Source organism: Delphinus delphis, chromosome 13 (assembly GCF_949987515.2).
Source record: "Delphinus delphis chromosome 13, mDelDel1.2, whole genome shotgun sequence".
NCBI lineage: Eukaryota > Metazoa > Chordata > Mammalia > Artiodactyla > Delphinidae > Delphinus > Delphinus delphis.
Genome location: NC_082695.1, coordinates 73,186,259 through 73,212,666, shown reverse-complemented (window position 1 = coordinate 73,212,666; position 26,408 = coordinate 73,186,259). Strand labels below are relative to the sequence as shown.

At 49.1% G+C, this 26,408-nt stretch overlaps 1 protein-coding gene across 1 annotated transcript in view; it reads left to right on the top strand.

Moving 5' to 3' along the window:
- The window catches only part of ALPK2 (alpha kinase 2), a 113,323-nt gene extending 90,433 nt beyond the window's left edge, over positions 1–22,890 (top strand). Inside the window, 3 exon segments of the mRNA XM_060029552.1 lie at positions 1,725–1,942; positions 7,416–7,464; positions 22,114–22,890. Of these exon segments, the coding sequence (XP_059885535.1) occupies positions 1,725–1,942; positions 7,416–7,464; positions 22,114–22,327 (481 nt within the window). The 3' untranslated portion in view covers positions 22,328–22,890.
- Positions 22,891–26,408: the final 3,518 nt, after the last annotated feature.

The window sequence follows — 26,408 nt, the reverse complement described above, 5'->3', positions numbered from 1 at the left end:
TGAGTTTCTGGAAGCCACGGGAAAGTGTCTTAAAAAGAAGTGAGCGATCCAGTGTCCAGTGCCATTGAGGGCGAGTGAGATGAGGGCTGAGAAGGGACAATTAGTCTCAGCAACATGGTGATTGTGATGCCCTTGACCGAGGCTTCTTTAAGCAGGAAAGTCACTTTGAGTGGATTCAAGACTGAACGGGAGGGAAGGGATTGGAGACAGTGAGTCGACAACTGATTTGGGTTTTGACGTAAACGGTGAGTCGGTAGTGGGGGTGGGCTGTGAGGTCCACAGGCTGAGTAGAGTTATTACTCCCTGTTGCCGTTGGGAATGAGTCTGTAGGGGGAAACCCTGGTGGGAGAGAGAGTGGGGAGCCGTCACTGGAACGATATCCTTGAGCATCAGGGAGGGGTTGGGATCCAGGGCACCAGCGGAGAGATGGTTCAGGTAGCAGCAAGGAGGGCTCCTCCACTGTAGATGGTGGGCAGGCAGAGGACATGGGCACTGACCTTGGGAGGCAGGAACACGTGGTGGGTGTAGCTGTGAGAATTTCTTATTGTTTCAGTTTTCACAGTCCAACAGGAAGCAAGGTCCTCATCTGAGAGTGAGGCTGGGGAGAAGGCGTGGGCGGTCTGAGGAGAGAGGAGCAGGTTGGGGATAATCATCTAGGGTGGTGTGACGGTGAACGGGTCAGTGCGGGATCTGATCACCTCTCCACCTCCAGCTGCCATCGTTCTCAGGTGGCCTCCTCCCTGTGTCCCGCGTCTGCCTTTTCACGCTCCATACCACGCAGGGTGGCAGGGTGATCCCTGTCACATGCAAGTTTGATCGTGTCACTCCTGTATCCAAAACCCTCCAGTGGCTTCTGTTCCTGCTCAGTACAAAGGGCAAAGTTTCTCAAGTGGCCCAGACTCCCCAAGGTCCAGCTCCCTGTTTTCTCCCATCCTCACGCAAACCACCACGCTCCCCTTGCTCGATGCTCTCCAGCCACATCGGCCCCTCGCTGCTGTTCGGACACGCCCCACATGCTCCTGCCCAGGGCCTCTTCCCTTTGCTGTTCCTTCTACTTGGAATGTTCCTTCCATAGACGTCCTCATGGCTCTCTCCGTGCCCACCTCCTACAGGTCTCTGCTCAAATGTCCTTTACGATCAAGGCCTTCTCTGACCTCCCTAAGTAAAATCGCAACCCCTCCTCCACACCCTGTGCTACCTCTCTCCTCTCCACTGCTTTAGTTTTCTTCATATAGCACAGGGCACTAGACGCTTGTTTATGGTCTGTCTCCTTCATTTAAATGTAAGATCCTTGAGAGCAGAGCCTCTTTTCTTTACTGCTGTTTTCTGGAACAGTGTCTGGAAGACACATAGAAGCCACTGAATGAATATTTGTTGACTGAAAGGAAGGCTGGATGGAAGGGCGGATAGATGCTGGATGGATGGATATATTAGTCACCTGACCAATGGGTCATTGAGGTATGCCTATAATGAAGGCATTCATTGCTACATGAGCAATCAAACTCCATCCCAAGGAGGAGTTTCTCACCAACTCTAGGAACAAATAAAAGGAACACATCCTTTTATCCACTGAACAATCTTTGGGGGAATTTTTAGTCTACAGCTGATGGAACCCAGGGATTTATCCTGCAGCTCCCTACTCCTCCAGGTCAGGATAGAATATCCCCGCCATCTTTATTCCCATCTGAGAACACGATGTGTGCCCATGTTCTCTTCCCTTCCAGGATCATTCCTATTTTCCTTATCCATCGACCTGAGAACAATATCCCATACGCAACAGTGGAGGAAGAGCTGATTGGAGAATTTGTGAAGTATTCCATCAGGGATGGGAAGGAGATAAACTTCTTGAGAAGAGAATCGGAGGCTGGTCAGAAATGTTGCACCTTCCAGCACTGGGTCTACCAGAAAACAAGTGGCTGCCTCCTGGTCACAGACATGCAGGGTGAGGAGAGCGGCTTGGCCTGGGCTGCAGGGATGCTGTGGGCCTGGGATGTTCCTGGTGGGGGGTGCGGGCGGGCAGAGGGAGAGGTCTGCTGGGTACAGACTATAAGCACCTTCACCAGCAGAAAGTGTTACTAATGTCTCATCAGAAACAAAGCAACAAAGGAGCCCTAAACGACCAACTCAATGGAGTAACAAAGTACATTTTAATAATTCATTCTAGCAACACCTTCCCATTACAACAGGTAACCAAAAACTGGCGCTCTGTATCCTCAATAGGCACAAATTCAGACGTACACGTGAAAATCCAGATGTACCAAAAGATAAATTAAAATGTAAGAATTCACTCTTAATAGGCGAAAGGATCTTTCACAGTTGCTTTAGATTTCAGGCTCTGCTGGCGAATTTACAGCATGTTTTCAGTTTATACCCACATTCTGGGGAATACATTTGTTGTATGAAGTAGGGATGTCATAATTAGGTTTCCCACAGAGACAGCCCGGAGACAAAGTTGCAGTTTCCCCAAGACCACCCTCAAGTTCCTTAATTTCCTGGGAGGACTCAGGGAACTCAGGAAAGCTCTTATGTTCATGGTTACGGTTTATTATAGTGACAAGATACAGACTCAAATCAACGAAGGGAAGAGACACACGGGAAAGAGTCCAGGAGAGACCAGGTGGGAATTCCCACTTGTCCCCTCCTGGTGAAGCCGTGGGGACAGTGCTTGCCCCCTCAGTGATGTGGGAGCACTGCCAACCAGGAGAGCTCCCCTGAGACTTGGTGTTCAGAGATTTTATTAGGGAGCCGTCACTGCCTGCTCGTGAGACTGACCTCTGCCTCTAGCCTCTTTGGACACTCTTATCAGAGCTTAGCAGTCACCTCCAAAAAGTTGGGCAAAAAACGAATCCTTTATTTAGGCAAGGTTAATCCTTTATTGCACGCAAATGTTCAAGTGCAAATATTTGGGAGGGGATCCCAGGAAACACTGGTAGGAGACTGAGGGAGTGTGGCAGGGAAGGGAAAGAAAGTCAATAGGGTACCTTATACCCGGTTACCACTGTGTTACTGAAGCTCATGCCTGCTGGGGAAACTGGGGGAGGCTGGGCAGAACACACTTCTCAGAATTAGCACACCCAAGGAGTGAGGGAGCAGGGGTATTTATACTCCAACTCCCTTTACTTACCAGCAGCAGGCTGTTCTAGATGGGGGTGTTAACTCCCCTGCGTTTGCCACCAGCACATGGGCAAGCCACGCTGAGCAAAGCAGGTGCCTGTTATCAGAGCATGTTCTCAGGCCAAGAGATGCTGGTGGTGGTACCTGGACTTAGAGCTGTGTGCATGGAAGGGGTGAGGGTGAGGGTGATGCGCAGGGTCCCAACAGCTTCTGCCACAGGGGCTTTCCTATTCCTTTTCCTTTCCAAATAATAATGCTTTAAGAAAAAAATCTGAACTATAACTGAGTACCTACTAATGTCAGACATTGTCACGTATAAGAATCCCAAGCTCTATACATCATGGTGGTGAAGAGCAAGGATGCCCGTGGGTTCTATTTCCTGCACCTCCACTTTCTAGCTGTTAGCCTTGGGCAAACCACTTACCTCTCTGTGCCTCAGTAATTTCCACGTGGGGTGGTTGGGAGGATGAAATGAGATAGCAAGACATTTAGCGCAGCATGGACACATAGTAAGAGTTCCCTATTTTAAAAAACTTTTGAAATAACCATAGGCATGAGAGATTGCAAAAACGTACAGAGGGGTCCCCATGTACCCTTCACCCAGCTTTGCCTAACGATAACACCTTACATACCTACAGTACACTATCAAAACCAGGAGACTCACATCGGCACGATGTAATTAACAAGACTACAGACCTTACATGGATTTCACCAGTTTTTGTCTGCACTCATTTTTCCCTATTTTTTGTTTAATCTTCATAATAACCCTGCCAAAGAGATGTTATGATCCCCATTTTACAGATGAGAAAACAGAGGCTGGGAGATAATGATCTAATCCCCAGCTCACTCAGAAGAGGGGTCCAAGACTCCAACACTGCTTCTGACTCTGAACCCCAAACTCTTTCCACTAAAACTCAAATTTACAAATTTGCAAGATTTCCAAGTATCCCTTAATGTCAAAGGCTCCTGTGAGGGACTCCTCTGAGGTCAGCTGGGAAGTGCAATGTTATAGACTCGCAGGGGAGGCTGATCTGCAAGTTGAAGCCAGACATAGCCACTCACGTGTTTTTTTTTTTTTTTTGCGGTACGCGGGCCTCTCACTGTTGTGGCCTCTCCCGTTGCGGAGCACAGGTTCCGGACGCGCAGGCTCAGGGGCCATGGCTCACGGGCCCAGCCGCTCCGCGGCATGTGGGATCTTCCCAGACCGGGGCACGAACCCACGTCCCCTGCATCGGCAGGCGGACTCTCAACCACTGTGCCACCAGGGAAGCCCTACTCACTTTTGAAGAGACTTTGCCGCCACACACAGACAATACGGTCTTAAACAGACAGCTATTTTAATTAGACTGTGCAACTGTTGAGACTTCCCCATCTTTCCTCCTTCAGAGTTAATTTTGCATTAAATACAGTTCATCTACTGAAAAGCAGCACTCGGGAGCTTCACGTACGGTTAATTTTGCTTCCAGTCACTAGTAAACAGCTGTAGTGGAATGACGTAATGACGTAAATGACGTGTGTGGTTGAAAGTGATGGCATGGTGTTTCCTAAGGGTGTTTATTTACTCTCTGCTGCTGCTGGGAAGGATCTTACTATTGTCATCATCACTGTGGCACAAGATCACACATCCATTCTCTAAGCGATCCCCACGTTTTATAATTTTACTAAGACACTGGAATTAGGATTTAAAAATCCCAAACAAACCCAAGCTCAAGTCTCACTTTCTCAGACTCTTAAGTTATTCTCTCCCTGGTTGCCTCGGCTTGTTGATGTGATTGTGGCGAGTCCTGCAGGTCAGTGGGGTGAAAGGTGAGCCTGTGATTTGGCCCTAAGATCTGCACACACCGGAGACCACTGGGCTTCCTAAGAAGCTGTCACCCAAATAACCCAAGAACTCGAGTTCTGGAGGACAAACTGTAATACTGCCTTCTTCCTACCTTCCGTCAGAAACAACCTGTAGATGACTATTATCCCCAACTTGGTTTAATAGCTGCACACTATAATCTAAATTATTATCCTATAGAGACCCTTAGTAACCTTTGTTGAATTGCTGGCAAACTAGAAAACCAAGAGAGAAGTTTCCTTTTGAAAATCAAATTCTACTTTTCCAAACATCAGTGACAGCTGGTAATTGTGAGAATTGAGGAAAAGCCATTCCCAAGCTCAAGGACCTTTTGCCAAATGGCTCTTGAAAATTGGACTTCTATGCGGCTTAGAGCTGTACTTTTTAAGTACAACTTTTCCACGAAACGAGATGTCCAAAGAGGGCTTTTGCAGTTTGGAGTCGTTTTTTTTTTTTTAAGCCCAGTTCCTGTCATAAAAACTACGTGAAGCATTTCCACATGTGCTTTAGTTGTTAGCAGCTTTGAAAGAATGAGATGAATTAGTTGCCAACTGTGAAAGCTTTTAAAATGCTTACTGGCTCCCCCAAAGTGCTGTGTCTAATTTAGCTCCCAGGTGCCCTGCAGAAAAGCAAGGCTCTTTGCTTCTGTCTGAACAGCAGCATGACATGTATTTTTGCCTCACTCCAGGCAGACATTGCTGAATCAGAAAATTAACGCTTTAGCTGTCCTTTTCTTTTTTGTAATTTAATTTTATTTATTTTTGGCTGCATTGGATCTTCATTGCTGCACGTGGGCTTTCTCTAGTTTCGGGGAGCGGGGCTACTCTTTGAGGAGCACGGGCTTCTCATTGCGGTGGCTTCTCTAGTTGCGGAGCACGGGCTGTAGGTGCGCAGGCTCAGTAGTTGTGGCTCGCAGCCTCAGTAGTTGTGGCGCAGGGGCTTAGTTGCTCTGCGGCACGTGGGATCATCCCGGATCAGGGCTCGAACCCATGTCCCCTGTATTGGCAGGCGGATTCTTAACCACTGCGCCACCAGGGAAGTCCCTAGCTGCCCTTTTCTGAGCCTCAGGAAACAGTGCTCATATGAGGGAGACCCATGGTACTAGGTTGCCATCAGGCCTGACCCCCAGGGTTGGCTTTTCCCAGGGATGCTGGTTCCTTCATCCACAGCCCAGACTGGCTCTGGGCCGCCAGGACCTTCAGTGAGCAAGTCGCCGGCTGGCCTTGGCGAATATAGTGACCACAGCCTGGCCCGGGTGGGACAAGAGTCGGGGGCCAGAGAAGAGGAGGCGAGGCTTGGTTGGCATAGCACCATGGACCCCATGCCCTGCCGTAAAAGGCCGGCCACTAGATGGCATGGGTGAGATTAAGGCAGCGGTCCACAGCGTCGGAGCTAGTACCTGCAGCCACGACCCTAGAGAGGCAGGATCAGAAACGGTAGCTGGTCTGGCAAGGAGATTCTGGAAAGGCCGGAGGCTGTCCGCGCTCTGGGCATCAGAGAGGATTGCCTTCTTCCAGACCTGGGTGAGAAAGGATGGCGCTTTTCGATTGCAGAAGGTGACAGCAACCTTGCCCTTCCCCACCTTGCGAGACAGTAGGGCTTTCATTCTCTTTGAATCCCTGGTTCCTTAGCCACTCTCCCATCTGCTCCTGCTGTGAGGGGAGAAGCAAAAGGACTCCTGAGTGCTTGGAATTCTACCAGGGATGCCTACGGCTTGTTTAGGGACCAGCGTGGGAAGCTCAGGCAGCTGTTTTGTTGATTGGGTGTCCCGCCCCCTCTCCTGCAACTTCCAATGGCTTAATGGAGAGAGGTTGTGATAAGCATCAAAAGGTCAGACCGCGCGTGACATCTCCAGGCCAATGGTTAAAAGTCTGCACATAACTCAGTAGTGCTTCCCTGGGTCTAAAGCCGACCCAGAAAACCTTCAGTCCTGAACCGGAATGCCATCTTTCTGGAGATGGGCAATTGTGTGTCTGGAGTCTGGCCTTGAACTGAACAAAGGCCACCTTGAACTCTCTCACTGTTGTACAAGGGCTTCCGCTTTTGATGAAGAACACAGAACAGGCCTAAGCCCAAATCAGAGCGTTTCTGGGGAGAGAACTCCTGGGACAAGTGACAGGCCTCCCTCCTCCAGCAGAGGCAGTGGTCCAGGCAGGCAGAGGACAGCACTTTCGTTTCTGGAGCTGTAAAGGGCATGTGTGGTGAGGCAGCAGGCCCCGCCCCTTGCTCCCCTGACCGGCTGCCTCAGAAGCCGGCCTTGCCCACTATGCTCCCGTAAAGCAGGTTGCACGTCTGAAAGGCTGTCAGCTTCTGCTGATGGAAACAAGGAGGAAAGTATGTGTTTATGCAGGAAGGGAAATGATGATGGGGCTGATGCTACCCCTCCCTGTGAATAGATGGTCCCTCTTTTCTGAGGAGACCCGTGTAACACAAATCCCGTCTTTGCTCTCTCTTCCCATAGGTGTAGGAATGAAGTTGACTGACGTTGGCATAGCAACATTGGCTAAAGGGTGAGTAGAAGAAAAAAATCAAGTGCACATCACTCACCTCTGGGTTTCCAAACACCTACCGGGCAGATGCTGTTAGGCTGATGTGGGCAGAGGAGATTTCTTGTCCTAACTGCGAAAGACAGATGTTCTGGGGATGAATTCAGTTCACTTCTCTCACTTACCTAAAATATTTATGGACTTTGTCCTCCCAGGGAAACACATTTGTTTCCTAACTTTGAAACAAATAAGGACTCTGAACACATTTCAAGATTGATTACTAACAGGTGGCCCATGGTTGGGGGGGTGGGAAATGCCAGCATTATTGGGACTCCTTTTAACTAGGAATATTCTGTTTTTCTATATTTAATATCTTCACTATTAGAAGCTTCTTTAAAAATTCTATTTTTGCAACTGAGTGAACTCAATTTGCATATTTCTAATGTATTTTCCCCATACTTTTCACTAAAAAGTATTTTAGGCAGCTCCCAGACTCCCATGTTGATGATTGATTACAGGGGCAAATGGCTATGGAAGGGCTGTGATTAGTGACTATGGCTGTTGTCAGTGGTATTGATTTCCTAATTTAGCATAGGGAGTTGCTTTGCTCACTGTGGGGTGTGCCCGGAGAGCACTAAGATAACATTTTACTGGGGTATCTCTTGAACAAACTGTCTCTTCTCACTGCTTTGCTGGACCACTAATGAGGAGAGAGCAGGCTATTAGAGGTTCTTTGTGAAAATAAAGCTCCAGGTTGGAGCTACCATGCTTTCTCCCACTGCTGCTCTTCCCGTGTACTAGGACCATTTGTAAGGAGGAAGAAATGGGTGGGGGGGGCAAGCAAGTGACTTTTAGAAGGGATGGTGTGTGTTTTAAAATGGAGGTTTTAGTATGGAGTTTTCTCATACTAAAAATAGAACTACCTTATGTCTCAGAAATTCCACTGCTGGGTATATATCCAAAAAAATTAAAACCGCTAATTCCAAACGATACATGCACCCCAATGTTCATAGCAGCATTAATGACAGTTGCCAAGATATGGAAGCAACCTAAGTGTCCATCAACAGATGAATGGGTAAAGAAGATGTGGTATATATATACACGAAGGAATACTACTCAACCATAAAAAAGATTGAAATTTTGCCATTTGCAGCAACATGGATGGACTTGGCATTATGCTAAGTGAAATAAGTCAGAAAGACATTGTGTATCACAATTGTGATACACATTGTGTATACACATTGTGTATACGTGGAATCCAAAAAGTGCAACAAACTAGTGAATATAACAAAAAAGAAGCAGACTCACAGATATAGAGAACAAACTAGTGGTTACCAGTGGGGGGAGAGAGGGGGGAGGGGCAAGATAGGGGTAGGGGATTAAGAGGTACAATCTATTAGGTATAAAATAAGCTACAACGGCTTCCCTGGTGGCGCAGTGGTTGAGAGTCCACCTGCCGATGCAGGGGAGACGGGTTCGTGCCCCGGTCTGGGAAGATCCCACATGCCGCGGAGCGGCTAAGCCTGTGACCCATGGCCGCTGAGCCTGCGCGTCTGGAGCCTGTGCTCCGCAACGGGAGAGGCCACAACAGTGAGAGGCCCGCATACCGCAAAAAAAAAAAAAAAAAGCTACAAGGATATATTGTGCAACATGGGGAATATAGCCAATATTTTATAATAACTATAAATGGAGTATAATCTTTAAAAAGTGTGAAGCACTATATTGTACACCTGTAACATGTAATATTGTACATCAGCTATACGTCAATTAAAGTAGGCTTTCTTGTGGTTCAGATATGATGAAGCTGACCGATCAGGAGACAATTGCCACTGAAAAGAGTTGTTCACAGTTCCCAAGATGAGGGGGCTTGCCAGGCCATGGGGGGCCACATGGGGAAGCACCAGGGTCAGTCAGGAGGCAGAAGGAGTGAGGGGAAAACATGGATGAGAGCTTTTACTGTGGTTTTGGAGGGAAGGAATAGGTGGGGCTGGGTAAGCAAGCTTGGAATTGACTTGTTTGAAAAGTTCCAGCAGGCTCTGAGGTGTCCGGTTGTCTGGGCTCATCTGGTACCTGCCCTGGGGTGATTAGGGCGGGTGGATAGTGGCCCAGAGTGTGAGACCCCAGTAGAGGAGATGGTGGGAGTAGGCTGCAGATTGGTTAGTTGGCATATGCAAGGCATTCTAGAAGGCCAGTCATTTACTATCTCTAGGAATTGGCTAACTCTGGGAAGGGGAGTCTCTCCAGGGCCAGCAAAGCCCCGGATGTCAAAGTGTCAGAAACATGGACAATAAAATAGCATGGTTAATATAGCTCACTCTCCTACAGCTGGGAACAACTTATGTACTTGAGCTTTCTGGTTATTTCAGACCATTGGCATCAGCAGTGCTTTAACAAGTACACTCATTTTCAGTTAGTGTATGGAGGATGGAGAAAAGCAGAGGGATTTGAAAAAAGTGGAAAGGGGACCACTCTCTTTTAACCTACAGATCAATAAGTCTGATTCATGAAGTTCTCACCAACTACGCAAAAGCTTCTAATTTGGTTTTAGAACTAAGATGCAGTTGGCACATTTTCCTTCTCAAAATCTGCTCAGTTCCAACACAAAATTGTATTTTCCTATCTCCACACTCCATCCCCCTTGCTGACCGGAGCCCTGTCATATGGGTCAGGGAATTGGGTCATGGCCTTGGGCTTGTGAAGAGAGCACATCAGGAGGGGAGTATGATGTAGTGAGGAGAACAGGGCTTTTAGAAGAAGACGCGGGTTCAGTTCTTGGTCCTGCCACTTACTTCTGATTCTTCTAGTTGTAGCCTTTCTTCTTGGTGTCATAGGAATTTGGCCCATGTGATGAAAAGGGTGACAGTACAGCCTGATTTGCCCAGGACAGTACTATTTCATGCCTGCCATCCTAGCATCCTGTCTAGTTACTCATTTGTCCTGGATAAGTTTCCCCATTGAGAAAATATGTTACCCCTATTTACGAAGGACTTTTCCTGGACCCCAGAAAAAATTCCCAAGTTAAAGCTTTCCTTTACAGGCTCCATATTTGCAGAACATTAAAAATTCAGTCCTCATCCAGACCTGGTTTGAGTGCTGGGTTCTTATCTTACCAGCTCTGTGGACATGAGACCTGACATTCTCAAAGCCACTGATCTACAGAATGGGGACATGGGGTTGTCTTGAAGATTCCCCCGGTTCGGGCTTCCCTGGTGGCGCAGTGGTTGAGAGTCCGCCTGCCGATGAAGGGGACATGGGTTCGTGCCCCGGTCCGGGAAGATCCCACATGCCGCGGAGCGGCTGGTCCCGTGAGCCATGGCCACTGAGCCTGCGTGTCCAGAGCCTGTGCTCCGCAACGGGAGAGGCCACAACAGTGAGAGGCCCGCGTACCGCAAAAAAAAAAAAAAAGATTCCCCCAGTTCATCTGCATCCAGTCCCTGAAGCTCAGTACATGCTTCATAAATACCTTCCCCCCAACCCATGCCCCAGCCTGACCCCAGGGTAGGCAAATTCCATACCATTATTTGGAACAACTGTCTACCAAAACAAAGAAGAAACCTGCCCAAGAAGTTTCAGAAACTAAGGCAAGCATAAGAGTGATGATTTAAGATATCTTTTAAAAGCATCTTAACGGCTTCCAGGAACCCAGACCATATTTTTTCTCCTCCTAATTTAAAAAAGAAATCCAATCCCTTTGGTTTTGTTCTCAGCTTTAATGTGACTTATCTGGCCTGGGACAGCTGCCCAGCACCCATTAGAGCTGGTAGCTGGAGGGCAGTGCACAATGTTGTCTATTAAGTGTTACTTACTGCCTCCCTCCCAAGGAGGGGGTGGGAGAGAAGGAAATTCTGAAGTGTCTGAGAAAGATTAGATATTAGGAGTATTAGATCATCTTGTCCATTGTGTTTTTAAAAAACTTTTATTTGAAGTCACATTTTTTTCTTTTTCCTCCAAAAACTGATAAAAGGGGAAGCTTCTTTGACCAGAGGACAAGGGTCGGGGTCTGGGAGATGTCTTCAGAAGCCCCTGGGGGCTGGGTCCATCCCACCTTCTTACTTGCCACGTGAGGAGCAGAGGTGCAGGGAAAGGCGGCAGCCTGCTTATAGGCACAGCCCTACATGGGGTACGGGGCCCCGAGGGACAGGAGGCGGGGTGCCACTGAAGAAACTCGAGTGAAAGTCAAAGCTGCAGAATGGAGACCAGGCAATGGGAGAGACTTGCAAAGGGTTCAAGTGCAAAGGCAGCTTACAGACAGGCAAAGAAGTCCAGGTGGGAAGCAACCTCGAGCAGGGGAAGGAAAGACTGGGGAGCCTGGCAGATGCCACAGGGTTTCCAGACAGCAGGAGAGGAGATTGGTGGTTGAGCACTGAGCCCCTTCTCTTAATTCTTAGCGAGCAGCCTGCGCAGGCGTCCTTCATCCGTGCTGGAGAGGGAGAGTGGCCCGGTCTCCGGAAGCCTAGGGAACAGGTGCCCCCGTCCTAAGAAGCAGCGCTCCATGTAGGCAGCATTACACATGTTCTTTTTTTTAGGTACTTTTTTTTTTTTTTTTTTTTTTTTTTTCTGGTACGCGGGCCTCTCACTGTTGTGGCCTCTCCCGCCGCGGAGCACAGGCTCCGGACGCGCAGGCTCAGCGGCCACGGCTCACGGGCCCAGCCGCTCCGCGGCACGTGGGATCCTCCCAAACCGGGGCACGAACCCGCGTCCCCCGCATCAGCAGGCGGACCCTCAACCACTGCGCCACCAGGGAAGCCCTACACATGTTCTTTTAATCGCATGAAAAAGAACACCAGGTATGGACAGGAGAAACAGTGAGGAGGCAGGTATGACTTACTTTAATAATTATTAACAATGATGATAATAAATTTAAACCAGGAAGAAGAAAATCTCCCAAATTTAGGGTCCACCCTTTTTGGCTGGCAGTGGTCAGGATCTTCTTCAGGAAGAGGAGCCACTTATTTTCATGTAAAGAAAATATTCCCTGTGCCTCAACCTGAACCCTATGTTTGACTGCGGACACCCCAGTAAATGGGACCTGGCTTGTTCTCTTGTTTAGTGAAGTCATAATACTATTTGAAGGGTAAGCTATTTATAATCTTATAAAAGAAAATAGGGGACCGTCATGACTTATTCATTTTAATGCAACTTTACCTGGTGGTATGAGCCTTAAAACTGAAGCATGGCGTATTGTCCTGTGAGCCAGCGATAAGAATGCTGTATCCCAGGGCTTCCCTGGTGGCGCAGTGGTTGAGAGTCCGCCTGCCGATGCAGGGGACACGGGCTCGTGCCCCGGTCCGGGAAGATCCCACATACCGCGGAGCAGCTGGGCCCGTGAGCCATGGCCGCTGAGCCTGTGCGTCCGGAGCTTGTGCTCTGCAACAGGAGAGGCCACAACAGTGAGAGGCCCGCGTACCGCAAAAAAAAAAAAAAAAAAAAGAATGCTGTACCCCAATACCTACAATCCTTCGGCAGTGTTGCGTACCAAAACTTCATGTTACAAAGTGTGGCAAATAGGATCGCTTCAACATCGAATAATACATTTTCTAGGCAGACCCAAGATACCAACGGCACTGTCGAACATATTTCTGATTTGAAATCGCTTGAGCATTTAGAGTTCTCTGAAGGGAGAGGAGGAAAAAATGACTAATTCCATGCCCGAAGACTTGGAAATTTAACCTAATCAAACTAAAATCAGTGTATACCAACACTTGTTGGGGAGCAGAGCTGCACATGTCACAGTGGATCCTGCAAACACACACACCTGTCCCCAGCCAGCAGTTGAGTTTCTGGGGAGATGGTGATATTGCGATTCAGCCACCAGAGGGCACCAGAGCCAACGCTTTTGTCTTCTGTAATCTCTCCCCCGAAAAGCCCACTTCATGTTGGTGAAAAACAAAGAAAAGTACCCTGAGCAGATTTCTTCCCAGTCTGTAAGCATTGAACCAAAAATAGGATCGATATGAATAACCACAGAGGAACCCCTCCCTGTGGCCACCAGGCTGCCAGCCAGCATCGTGGCTCTACCTTTGGAAGAAAGAACAGTCATGCATAGGATACGTGGCATGTGTCAGGCATCCCTGACGTGGAGACCAAATTCAGGAGACCCTGCAGAGACTCACGAATGGCTTGTTCTCGCTGAGCGGCACATGTGAGGTGATAGGGCCCGAATATCAAGGCAGGCGCACAGTGAGGACAACTGCCTCAAGAAAGCAGGCTCTCCTGGCATCAGCGTGATGTCCTATGAGCCATGAAACAGGAAAAATGAACACAGCCTCCCACATTCAGTCAGCTGAGTTCCAGAAAAAGGATCAGCCATCCATGCTAAGAGCAGCCCACCACGGAGCCCTGTGTGCTGTGAGCAGACAGAGCGGCGGCCGCCACCTGGGAGGCTTAACCCAGGCACCATCCCGAGACACCACCCTGCCTGGAAGGGAAGCGCCGAAACATACTTGTGGGTGGAAGGAAATGGGATCTAATATTCAAGAAACACACCCTGAGAATAGGCTCGGGGGTGTGCCCGTGTGCACACGGGGCCGTGTGCTGTGTGTGTGTGTGTGTGTGTGTGTGTGTGTGTGTGTGTGTGTGTGTGGTGACTCTGGGCGACCATTTAATGCAACGCATGAATCTTCCAGGAGGGGAGAAAACAAAGGGATTTGGAACAGAATTTCCTGACATCCTTTCAGTGCTTTGCACAGCAGGCCCGTGTCGCTGTGGATCCCGGATGTTCTAGCTGTCTCACCAACACCAGGCTCTAGGGGACCAGTCTCACAGGCCTAAGGGACCTAATAAAGGCACTTTCACACCCCAAATATCAGCCTTCCCATTCTGCCACTGCTGTCACCTACCCTGGAAGGCAGCGGGCATCTCATTTAAATCCGATCAAGACATTATGTAGCAGAGCTACTTGGCCAGTGGCTGGTTTATTGGCCAGTCTTTGCCGTCAAGGAGATGTGGAGGCCCATGATGGGAACACTTTATTCTCTTCTCAATTTTGGCGAGGTTGGCACTACTGGCAATGCTCCTAGTGGGTGTTCAGAGTCTCCTGGGCCCAAGAGTCAGCCAGGACCCAGCCTGTCCACAGAGCGGGAATAGCATGGCAGTCTCTTGGCCTCCTGTCCAAAGTCTCACAAAAGACAGTTCTGTTGAAGTGACTGGAGTTGGAGCCATGGGCTTCCTCCCACTTCCCCGACACTACTCACTATTTACCCCCCTGCCCGGTCCATGCCCAGAACCAGAGGGACACAGCCAGGCCCCTAGTCGTTTGTCTTCCAGATTCAGAGACAAGTCTGAACTGAAAGATCTCGAAAGATTGATGGACTCGAGACCGCCCCCTTGCAGGACAGGCTGGTAGACAGCAGGAGGACGAGCGCCTGAGAGGATAGGGCTGGGTGAAGGCCAGACTTGTCTGGAAAAAAGCTACAGTGGCTTCAGGAAGGTCTACACAAAGTGCAGTGGTGGGGCTCCAGGTTACCGGGATTGAAGAGGGAGATGCCACTAGAAAAAGGCATGGGGGGCCTGTGTGTGCGTCTAAAAAGGCCGGAGAGAAGGAGCCCATGGGGTACAGACTGCGGGGCTGAATAGAGTCCGTTTCAGAGGAGAGGCCCCTGCCTGAGGGTTTCAGGGCTTGTCCAGGGCGGCCTCCACGCCACCCTCCCCGCACCCTGGACGTCGGAGCAGGTGCTCTTCTGACGAGGCTGACGCTTTCCCCTTACCTTCCGGGCCCTGTGGCCCTGAAGGGGCTCCCCATACACAGGTGGAATGAGGATGGGGCTTTGGGGGTCGGAGCTCTGTGGCCCGGGACAGCAGCTCAGTCTCAGACTGCCTGTTTCATGCAGTCTTGTCCCCCGTATCCCCTCCTTGGCTCTCTTGGGTCCCAGCTTCAGATTCCATTTCAGATATTAAGACGAGGACCGCATGCTTCCCGCACAGCCACGGGGACGGGCCTCCCGGCCTCAAGAACGGACTCATAGTAGACATCTGGGGCCCCCTCTTCTCCCCTGGGGCCCCTCTCTGCTCCCTCGTCCTAGGGCTCACATCACAGAGGCCCCCCTGGATTTGGGGCGCCTTCAGAAGGCGTCAGAGCAGAAGGCTGGCAAGTGTGCAGGGCTGCTGGAATGGCCTTGCTAGCAGAAGCCGAGAACCAGACCGTGGGCGTGCCGCTGCGCTCCGGCTTTCTCCCAGCCTGGCTGGCTGTAGGGAAGAAAGTACCAGGGCTTGTTTCCATGGAGGCACCGTGGCTCCTGCTTAACGGAGGCCTGAGGGCAGGGGCTGTGGCGGCCTCGAGAAGGACAGAGAGGCTGGCAGCCATGCGAAGGAGCCAGGCTTTGTTCTAAGGGAGGTGGAGCCTTCTGAGCCGTTGTGTGACCATGATCTGACTGACACCCGGGGTGGCCATGGCATGCGCCCCGGACAAGGCGAGAAGCAAAGACGACCACCAGGAGGCCCTGGCGATGGGGAGGCCGGGGTGGGTGGTGCTGGCTGGACCGGGCTTCCCATGGTGTTTGGGGGCTGAGGCCCCCTGTCTAGAGGGGACCTCCAAGGTGAGCTTGGAGACGGGAGCAGAATACAACTTCTCTGGGCGACGGATTTGGTTACGGTACATCGTCCCCCCCAGAAGGCCCAGTGACTCTTACGGTAGCAGCTTGCAAAGTGGTCGTGTGAAAACAAGATGGCTGTTGTCAAATAATCTGGGAGACGTGGCTTGAATAAGTGTAGGAGGTTTCCTCCGTGTGAGACTTCACAGGGTCTTTCAAGAGCCGGTGTGTATTTTGAACCCCAAGGGGGCAAGGAGAGTGATTATATAGCATTTTTCACAGTATTTACAACACAGAATTATTATTTTTTTCAAAGCATCTTATGGGGCTCTTGTTCCTTGGAACGTATTTTGGGAAACACTGAGTACCCACAAGAGAAATGACAGCATGGCTTACGAACCTTCCACAAACGGCCTCTGGCCTCGTCTCTCCTCAGGACGCCTGGTCTGCTCAGAACATCCTCTGAACTTTTGTCCATGCTGTTACCCCTGCCAGATATTCCCAGAGCCATTATTCCTCCATGAAACATCCTTAGAACCCACCAGGCAGTGGGGAAAAAAATCACATCCCTGGGTTACTGGAGCCCTTTATCACAGCATAATGTAATTATTTGTGTACGTGTCCGTTTCCCCTGCAAGATACCAGCTTTCTGGAAAAGAGCCACGTACATTATTAATCCTTTTTAATCCCCCTACGATGTCTGCCATACAGCGGGTGCCCAGTGAATGAAGAAATGAATGAACAAACATGAAGAAATGGAGATACTGATGGAATGGCAGGAATTACTAGATGGTTCCAGAGCGGGCAGCTCCCTTAGCGCCCTTTCTTTTCCACGTAGGTGACAATCGATTCTACCTGTTCCTAAATTCAGCCCCGGCTTTATTTTGCACACAGACACGGCACACGCCCACCCCCTCCCCAAACTAGGGGGTTTCTTTCAATTCCTCCCCGCCATCCTCAACCTGAATTCCAAGTCCTTCTAGCCGTTCCTCATAAATTAAAATTTTCTTTAGAAAGCATCTCAGACTAAAACCTCTGTTATAAATAGTTTCTGGCTGGCTTCTAAAAGGGTTACCAATGTGTGGGGACTTTCTATAGGTTTTTCTTGTCTCACGAGTTTTCTTTAAACGAGTCCTTTATTAAGCCAGACAAGAGCCTCGATTTCTTCCACGCAGCCAGAGGTGGGAGTTTTCTGCAGCTTTGCTCCACCTCCTCCCCTCTCTGGGCGTGTTTGGAGGCAGCAAATTGCACAGAGAATCTGTGCTAAGCTGAGGGAGAAGCCGACCATTGCTGTCAAGTGGTGGTTTTCCTGTGAGTCTGAAAGGCCGTGCCATCCATTATCAGCAGGAGAGGAAACAGGACTCGCTTTTTTTTTTTTTTTTTTTTTTTTTTTTGCGGTACGCGGGCCTCTCACTGTTGTGGCCTCTCCCGTTGCGGAGCACAGGCTCCGGACGCGCAGGCTCAGCGGCCACGGCTCACGGGCCCAGCCGCTCCGCGGCACGTGGGATCCTCTGGGACCGGGGCACGAACCCGTGTCCCCTGCATCGGCAGGCGGACTCTCAACCACTGCGCCACCAGGGAAGCCCAAGGAGACTCGCTTTTAAGCAAGAAGTCAGCCTAGCACGGTTTCCAACACATTTTGAATAAATCTGTGTAATCCTCAACAAAATATTAGCCAACAGAATCCAACAACACATAAAAAGGACCATTAAAAAAAAAAAAAAAGGACCATATACCATGATCAAGTTGGATTCATTCCAGGGTCACAAGGATGGTTCAACATAAGCAAATCAATCAGTGTGATACACCACATCAACAAAAGAAAAGACAAAACCCACATGATCGTCTCTATAGATGCAGAAAAAAGTGGGTATAGAGGGAACGTATCTCACCATAATAAAAGCCATTTATGACAGACCCGCAGCCCACGCAGCCCACATAATACTAAATGGTGAAAAGCTGAATAAGTCTGTGTGGAGCGAAGGCAGGATGTAAAGATAGCCTCCTGGCTCCTCCTGAAGTGGATTGTGACAGTGATTTTACAAAGTTGTATGACACAAACGTCAAGAAGGAAAGAGATCCGTTTTCCGATTTAAAGAGGTTTCTGAAGTCAAAGAAGGATGCTGTGAGATCATTCACACTTTAGTCTCCTTGCTACTCTAAGGGGGGTCCCTGCATCTGCATGGGTTCAGAGCTTGTTAGAAATGCAGCATCTCAGACCCCACCCCAGACCTACTCACTCCAAGCCAGCACTTTAGCAAGGCCCCTGCGTGATGTGTATGCCCCACGCCCATCCAAGGGGCAAGATATTTACGAAAATACTCTGCTGGATGACGTTCAGTAGAATAAGTTTATTGTTCCGTGCTTGGAGATTGTGAGAGAAGATGGATAATTTAAAGCGATGGGCTAGAAAATTATACTAATTTGAGGATAAGGATACAAAGATTCCGTTAATAAAATTCAATAGAACTAAGGTTTCTAAAAATGGAAATGTGTGAGAAAGTTCTCAAATACAAGGTTATTTTCTCCCATGGTATTAGATTCCTTGGGCTTCCAAAATGAATGATCACAAAACCGGGTAGCTTAATAGAAATGTGTCCTTTCCCAGTTCTGGAGGCTGAAAGTCCAGAGTCAGGCAGTAGGGTCAGTGTCTCCTGGAGGCTCTGAGGGAGAATGTGTCCCCTCCTCTCTCCTACGTTCCAGAGGTCGTTGCCATCCTCAGCGTTCCTTGACTTGTAGATTACGGCTCCCATCTCTGCCTCTGTTGTCACGTGCTATTCTCCCTGTGTGTCTATATCCTCTCCTCTTCTTACACAGACACCAGTAAGATGCCCTTATTGGATTAAGGGCCCGCTCTACTCCAGTATGACCTCATCTTAATGACATCTGCAATGACACTATTTCCAAATAAGGCCACATTCTGAGGTTCTGGGAAGGACATGACTTTTGGGGGAGACACTATTCAACCCAATACATTCATCCAACAAGAACAACAATGGCGAGTGTCTGCAATGGGGACCTTGCTGGAGAGATGTCATGATGCTTCAAATTTGTGGTCCCCTCCAATCCTGAGGGTGGCAGATGGCACACGTGGCATGCAAGGTGGACCACAAGCAGGAGAGCCTGGATTTTTCATTTCTTGGGTGTATGAGCACTTGGTGTAATTGAACTTGTGTCCTTTGGAAAAACTCTGGGTTAACTGATCTAGGAACACAAACGATGTTGCCCTATTTTCTTCCCAGGCAGCAGCAATGGCTGTGAGTTTGAGAGAATAAGAGGTCAAATAGAAGCCCAGCAGCCCTGGCTGAGAAGAGACCAAATTGAGAAAGGAGAAAGATTTTTAATTCTGCAGATGCTAGGTAGCAAAAATAGTCTACACCTGAGATAGCTGGGGAGGGATGTTCCATATTGCCCGGGAGGCCCATTTGAGAGTCCAAAATTAGACGGAGAGAGAAAAGGAAGTTTAGCAGTGTGATCTGGAGATGCCCTGGGCCGAGGTGAGGCAGCTCTGAGGATGGGGCCGGCATGCATTCATTTCTTCCCTTGACCTTTATGGAAAAGCCTCCCTAGACAGGTATTCTGGACATAAAGTAGTGTCCTGGGGGAGATCAGTCTGTGCACGGGAAGGCATACGCTGAATTCTGAGAAGTGGGTGTAGTTCTCACAAGGATACAGGGAAGATGCTGGAGAGATTTCTTCTCATGGTGTGAGAGGGGGGAGGCTCCACAGAAATGCACTCGAGCTGGGGCTTGAAGGAAGCCAGGGGCTGAGTCAGGGGCTCCTTGACTGAGCAAAGCTGCCTTCACTCTAGGGCCTTGCCCTATCTGTGTGCGGCCTTCTGTAGTAAAATCGGCCCCAGTCTCTGCTGCCTACTCTGGCTTTCCCGGAGGAGTCTAAAGAAGGTGCTAGATTCCTAGGAAGAGATCTGGGCTCCACCCAGCTGGGCTGCCCAGAAGTCCTGCTCCTTTGTCCCAAACTCAGCCATTCCCATTTCAGAAGGTGGGAACCATTATGTAAGGGACCATTTGTTACGCAGCATTATACACTTGACCGCCAGGCTGGGCTTAAGAAGCAATTAGCAAATTTTCTGGGAGGTTGCAGTGCAACGAGTGATTCTTCTCTGCTGAGACTAGGTGTTGTCTGAACGTCTACAAGCCTCAAGGCAGCTTTAGACAGATGACCTTGACTAGTTTCCAATGTGCTTCTATAGGGAGGCTGCCTTTGATCATCCTAGTTTGAGAAGCTCAGGAATCGTGTGAGACAAGTGGGGCCTCCCTGGCAGGAGGACGGGATTAGGCTTTCCATTCCATCTGACAATCACAGGTCCAAGTGGCCTCGCATCCCTCCAGGGCGTGCTCAGACAACAAGGAAATGCAGGCAGGCTATTTCAGCCATTCTCATGACCTCCTACAGAAGAAGATAGAAATGTAAAGATGACATGATTGGCAGTGGCATTTCTTTCTACCCTGCTAGAGTCAACACCTGTCTTGGGCTGACTTTTTCTTCAACGAGGGAGTTTGGCTTTTAAAAACGGAGTCATTTTTCACAAGAAAATGTACTGTGGGCTCCCAGGGAGAGGGGGAAGAGCCGTTTCCCTTCAAGGAGGAGGAAGAGGCAGACTGGATTTGTAACAAACACGTCAGGATGGAGCTGCTCACTGAGGCTTTGGCTTCAGAGATGAAAGAAATCTTTCAGGCCCTTAACAGCCTAAAACCCAGCTTGGGTTTCCTAGGGAAAAGCGCACAAGTCCCAGTTTATTCAATTCAGGTCTGTTGGCCTTTATGGTTTCTACCAGCAAATGAAGGAGGCCCAATTTCTTGAATCACGTTAGCTACAGATTCAGCGCAATGCCAGCATTGCAGACTTCCTTTTGCCAATTAGCGTTTGGCCCTATTAATCAAATGCAGCAGAACTCACACCCAGCAGGACCAGTTTCCTAGGCAGGCAGGCTGTGTGGTCACATAAGGCCCCACACTCAGATGGGCCTGGGCTTCATTTAATGCATGTTCTGCTCTTGTCATCTTGAAAGTCTTAATAATTATTGCCCAAGGAACCCACGTTTTTGTTTTGCACTGGGCCCTGAAAATTATGTCGATGGTCTCATATGCCATCCACACCCCTGCCTATCCTCTTTACCAGGCAAATCCCATATCCTTCAATCTCAGCTTCAGCGTCCCTTCCACAGGAAGCCCCTACCGGCTGCACCAATTATAACCTTGACAACGGTAACGCAGCCTGGCCAGCGTTAATTGAACGTCACCCACTGTACGTCGTGCGCTGATCTAGGTGGTTTGTGTGCATTTCCTCATCGTCATCCTCTCAGCAACCCTTCACCAGCTCTCTTGCTGGATTTTGGAGATTTGGGGGCATGGGAACTTGTCCATTCAGGAGGACACTTACCTCCCGTGATCGATCGAGATGTGAAAACACAGCCATTGACGATCTGAATATGAAATGTCCCAGCCCAAAGGAACAGCCCCTGAGACCACTCCAGGCAGGTCAGCAGGGTCCCTCCAGGAGCCTACCAGAGACAAAGGCCCAGATTCTTCTCCTCCTGAGGAGAGGATGCACTGTCACAAGAGAGCCCTTCTGTAGGAGGGAGACGCAGAGGGCTGCACCCTGGTCTCTTCTCTCACACCCACTTGCTTTGCTGTCTTAGGCTGGCCGCACAGCCTCTCAGCCTAAACTCCTTCAATGATAAGTGGAAGGGTCTAAACTCAACTTCTTCCAGCCCCAAAGTTCTAGATTTCTTTATTCAGAACCTCTGGATGGGATGGGATGGCTTTCAGATCACCAAGAGATCTTCTAATTTTTATGGAGATGGTCCAGCACTAGTCACTATGACTTAAAAAAAAAAAAAAGCTATAAAATGCTGACATAGCAGAACTGTCAACCCCTAGAACATTTGTCTGATCATAATCTTTGGTCTTTACTTCATGCCAGTTGGTCTTTGCCTTTACTTCAATCCACAGGTTTTGTTTCTTCTATCAGTAGTTATGTCAACCATTTGGCCATTCTTGCCTAAAGTAGGAATAAATATATTTTCACACACCATTAGTTTCCCCGCTGAAACGTTTCTTTGAATATTGGTGAAGGGTCCTGTTTAAAAAAAAAAAAAATTGTTTCCCTCCACCCAAACCCACAGGTACAAAGGATTTAAAGGCAACTGTTCCATGACCTTCATTGATCAGTTTAAAGCGCTACACCAGTGTAACAAGTATTGTAAAATGCTGGGGCTGAAGTCGCTTCAAAACAGCCAGAAACAGAAGAAGCCAAGCATTGGGAAAAGCAAAATTCAGCCAAACTGCACAACCGTGAGGAAGACGGCATCTGGGACCCCAGCAGGAAAGAAAACCTAACATCTCCTGTTAACTAACGGTCACCGGCTGGCAGCACACAGCCTTGTGGGTAGAAATTTGAAAACACCCTGGAGGGAACGCGTAGCCTGCAGAGAGCTGACAATCCCTATTCCCAGCTGCCTGTGCTCCGAGCTGCTTCCAAAGCCGTCACCTGCTGTCTTCACTGAGATGATTTCGGAGCAGGATTTGTGAGCAGGCTTGTGGAGAGACTGAATCCATTGTCAGTCTCAAAGAAGTCCATCTTTGTCTGTACCGTTAGCCTTTGTACCAACCTCACATTATGCATCTGTTTGTGTATTTGCACGTGGCTGTCTCGTTACGGACTTGGTCCTGAGCAGGGTCTGTCCACAGCCCCAATCTTCCCTACCCCCATTCCTAACCTCAGAAGTTCTGGACATCCAGCTACTATATCAACAGAAAACGTGAATTCCGTCATTGGGTCTATCTGTCGCACTAGAGTCGATTATGCTATTGTAGCTGGAGGGGGGCTTCCGAAACGTCAGGCCACTTCCCATCATTACTCACATATCTGGTTAGAATGTTCTGTTTAATTAAATTCATCTTTAGACAAAAAGTGTAAGATGCATGTCTTGGCACAGACACTTTTCTTTGGAATTTGTGCCCTATTTCACATTCCTCCAGGATTAGTAATTTCCTAATACGTCTCCCGGAGCACAGAATATTTGCATCTGTGTTTTCCCCCATTCTTATAAGCACTACTTCCAGTGTGATCCACTTCCTACTTTGCTCTCTAAATCCAAGCTCCCTAAACCTAGGGCTGCCCCACGTAGGATTACTCTGGAAGATGCGTACAAATCCTGGCTGGGACACACAAGCTCACAGGGTCCTGGTCCCATCCACCCATTCCAAAGGGGTCTCCTTCCTACCAGTCTGGGTCCTGCCCAGCTGTGGAGCAGAATGGCCACAGCAGTGCACATTGGGCAAGAGGAAACACTGTAAGGACAGCTCAGCGACTGTTTCACGCACCCCAAACTATAAGAACATCTCAAGCCCCAACAGTGTGTTGTTGTTATTGTCTAAGTAATAGACTATTTTTTAGAGCAGTTTTACGTGTACCAAAAAATGAGTGGCAAGTACAAAGAGTTCCCATATGGCCCCTTACCGCCATTCCATATGTCCCCCTATTATTCGCATCTGACGTTAGTGTGATACATTTCTTATCACTGAGGAGCCAGTATTGACACATCATGATTCATTAAAGTCCACAGTTTACATTTCAGTCCACTCTTTGTGCTCACACTCTCTGGGTTTTGGCACACATACAATGACATGTATCCACCATCACAGCATCACCCACGGTCATCCCCTGTGTTCCACCGATTTCTCCCTCCTTCCCTGGAGACCCAACTCCTGGTAGCCACCGGTTGTTCTACTGCCTCCATAGTTTTGCTTTTTTCCAGAAGGGCACAAAGGAGGAAACCTACAGGATGTAGCCTTTTCAGATAGCTGCTTGTTTTTAAAGATGCTTCAACTACTCCCTGACCAGGGAGGATTATTAGGCCTCCTCTGAGGGCCCTCCTCTGAGGGGGCTCCTCAAACTGAAAGTGGACACGAACCTCCTGGGATCTTGTGAAAATGCAGGCTCTGATTCAGTGGGTCGGGGGTGGGGCCTGAGACTCTGCATTTCCATCACGCTCCCAGGGGATCTGCGTGCTGGCCTGGGACCACACTTAGGAGGGGTGTCTAGATCACAGGGAGAAAGGGCCTGAAATGTTGAGGGGAGTGACTAGGCCTAGAGTTCAAACAGCAGTCGGCTGGAGGAGGCATCCAGCTGCTTCAGTTCTGGGAGGGAGCAACTTGGAGACAAAGAAACAGGGCAGCAGCGCTCACAGTACGGGCTGGTCACCGTGTGCAGTCCCTCCGAGGCAACAGGCTTCCACAGGAGACTCCTGGCTGCTTCCGCCTGAGAATACTGCTCTCCACGGGCGTGGGGTTTAGATAAAGAAGAGGACATGATGTGATGTTTGTTTTGAAAAGAGATTTGAAGGAGAAAACTCTTCAGCTACTCACAGCCCATCTTTTCAGAAAATCTGTCATCTCCAGCTTTTCTTCTGAAATGACTCCCCCAGCTACAGATGACAAAATGCTCATTTTTTCTATGAGGCAGCCTGTAGCCTGCTTTCCCTGCAGAGATCCTGCAGATGTATTTGGCAGTGGAGCTCTAGAAAGTTCCATAAGAACAAAGCGCAGGGCACATTTTGATTGGAATTAGTGTATATACATCAGTGTGGGTGGGACCAAAGACCCTCTCTTTGGTAATAATTTGTAATTATAAAAATATCAACACGGGCTTCCCTGGTTGCGCAGTGGTTGGGAGTCCGCCTGTCGATGTGGGAGTCATGGGTTCATGCCCTGGTCCGGGAGGATTCTGCGTGCTGCGGAGCGGCTGGGCCCGTGAGCCATGGCCGCTGGGCCTGTGCGTCCGGAGCCTGTGCTCCGTGGTGGGGGAGTCTGCAGCAGTGAGAGGCCCGCGTACTGCAAAAAAAAAACCAAAACAAATCAACACAAGTGTTCAAAAAAATTATTGAAAGGTACAAAATGAAAAGTCAAAGTCATCCTGTAACCCTCCTCCCCCCACCCACCCCGAGCTGGCTTTGAATTTGGACTTGGAGAGACAGTGGAAAGGAAAGGATTTTCTCCCGGATTTGGCATTCTGCAGGCAGCCCACAGGGTGGCTTGGATGGAGCTGCCCCTGCCTCCTTTTACAGATGCTTAGCTTATTTTTCAAAGTGCCCTTATTGTTTATAATAATCTGATTTCATCTGTTTATAAACATTTGGAGGACCAGGGACAGAAGGGGTGCCCACAGTCGGATTTGTCGCAGCCAGTGCTCCCAGGGATGGCCTTTGTGGGGCTGTCTGGCCATCCGTCCAGCCACCCAAACCTTGACCTTCTGTTCTGAGATGAATGGCAGTTTTCCTCGCACCGTCAACTAACAGGCTGAGTGTGCCGTGAGCTCTTACACCAAAGGAGTTTCTCTGGGGTCTCGGAAATGCCCACACCCGTTGCCATTGTTCTAGCTCACTTTGCACCACATCCAGTTCCTATGGTTTTTCCCATCTGCCTCTGGAAGTGTGAGGTGCTAGGAGGTCTATAAACACAACAGACACTCAGCCCGGGATGGAGCTGGAACAGCCTGGTGGGTCCAGCTGGAGATGTGGTGCCTGATGCCTGCAGGGTTGTCACATGCACGCAAGCACCTCCGTTGCCTAAAGGGCTCCAGGCAGAGCTCCGTGAAGGGCAGGTGACACCTCATGAAAATGGGCTGGTGTTTCCAACAGCAGGTTTATCACTAATGAGGAAGGCAGAGATGAGGACTTCTTCCCAGTGGCGTCCTGTTCTGGAGACGTCTGGTTTGGGATCGTGTGAATATTTCACATTATCTTGTTGTATCAGCGCCTCCCCAGCCGTGCTTCTGATAAGCCTCCTAATAGCAAAGGGTTTCAATAGATTCTTATTAAAAAGAGTGCCGAAAGAAGTAACAATGATTTTCTAATTATACAGTGTTCTCTTTTCTAAATATACATCCTGTTTTGTGTGTGTGTCGGGCATGTGTTCAACTGTTTGCAGATGGGAGGAGCTGGCCTCGGCCCGGTCCTGGCTTGCTTCCTTTGTGTACGCTGTGCTCTGCTGGCCCAGTGTGTGCAAATGTGAACAGGTGGGCATTTCTCCCCCATCTAGATCTGCAGACGCCACTTGGGCTTCAATAGTTCTAAAAAATCAAAGAGACACAAAACCCTCTTCTGCCTTCCAGCAAAGGGTATGTTTTCCAACTCTCTGCTGTAGCAGCTCTGAAATCCTCTGAGAACTGGCTTGTTCTAGACTGTTCTATAAGAGCTGAGAGGCAAGATGGACCGCCAGGTTCATCTGTGTGGTCATGTGAGCACAGACTTCAACTTGACAGATGCAGTGAACAAATATTTAAACTGCAAATGGTACCACAGGATCAAGAATTTTTAAAATTCTACTTTTTATGAGAGGCCCACATGGACCAAGGTAGAAATCATCTCAGAGGCTTTTTTCAAACATTACATGTCTTCATCAGATGCTAAGAAAAACC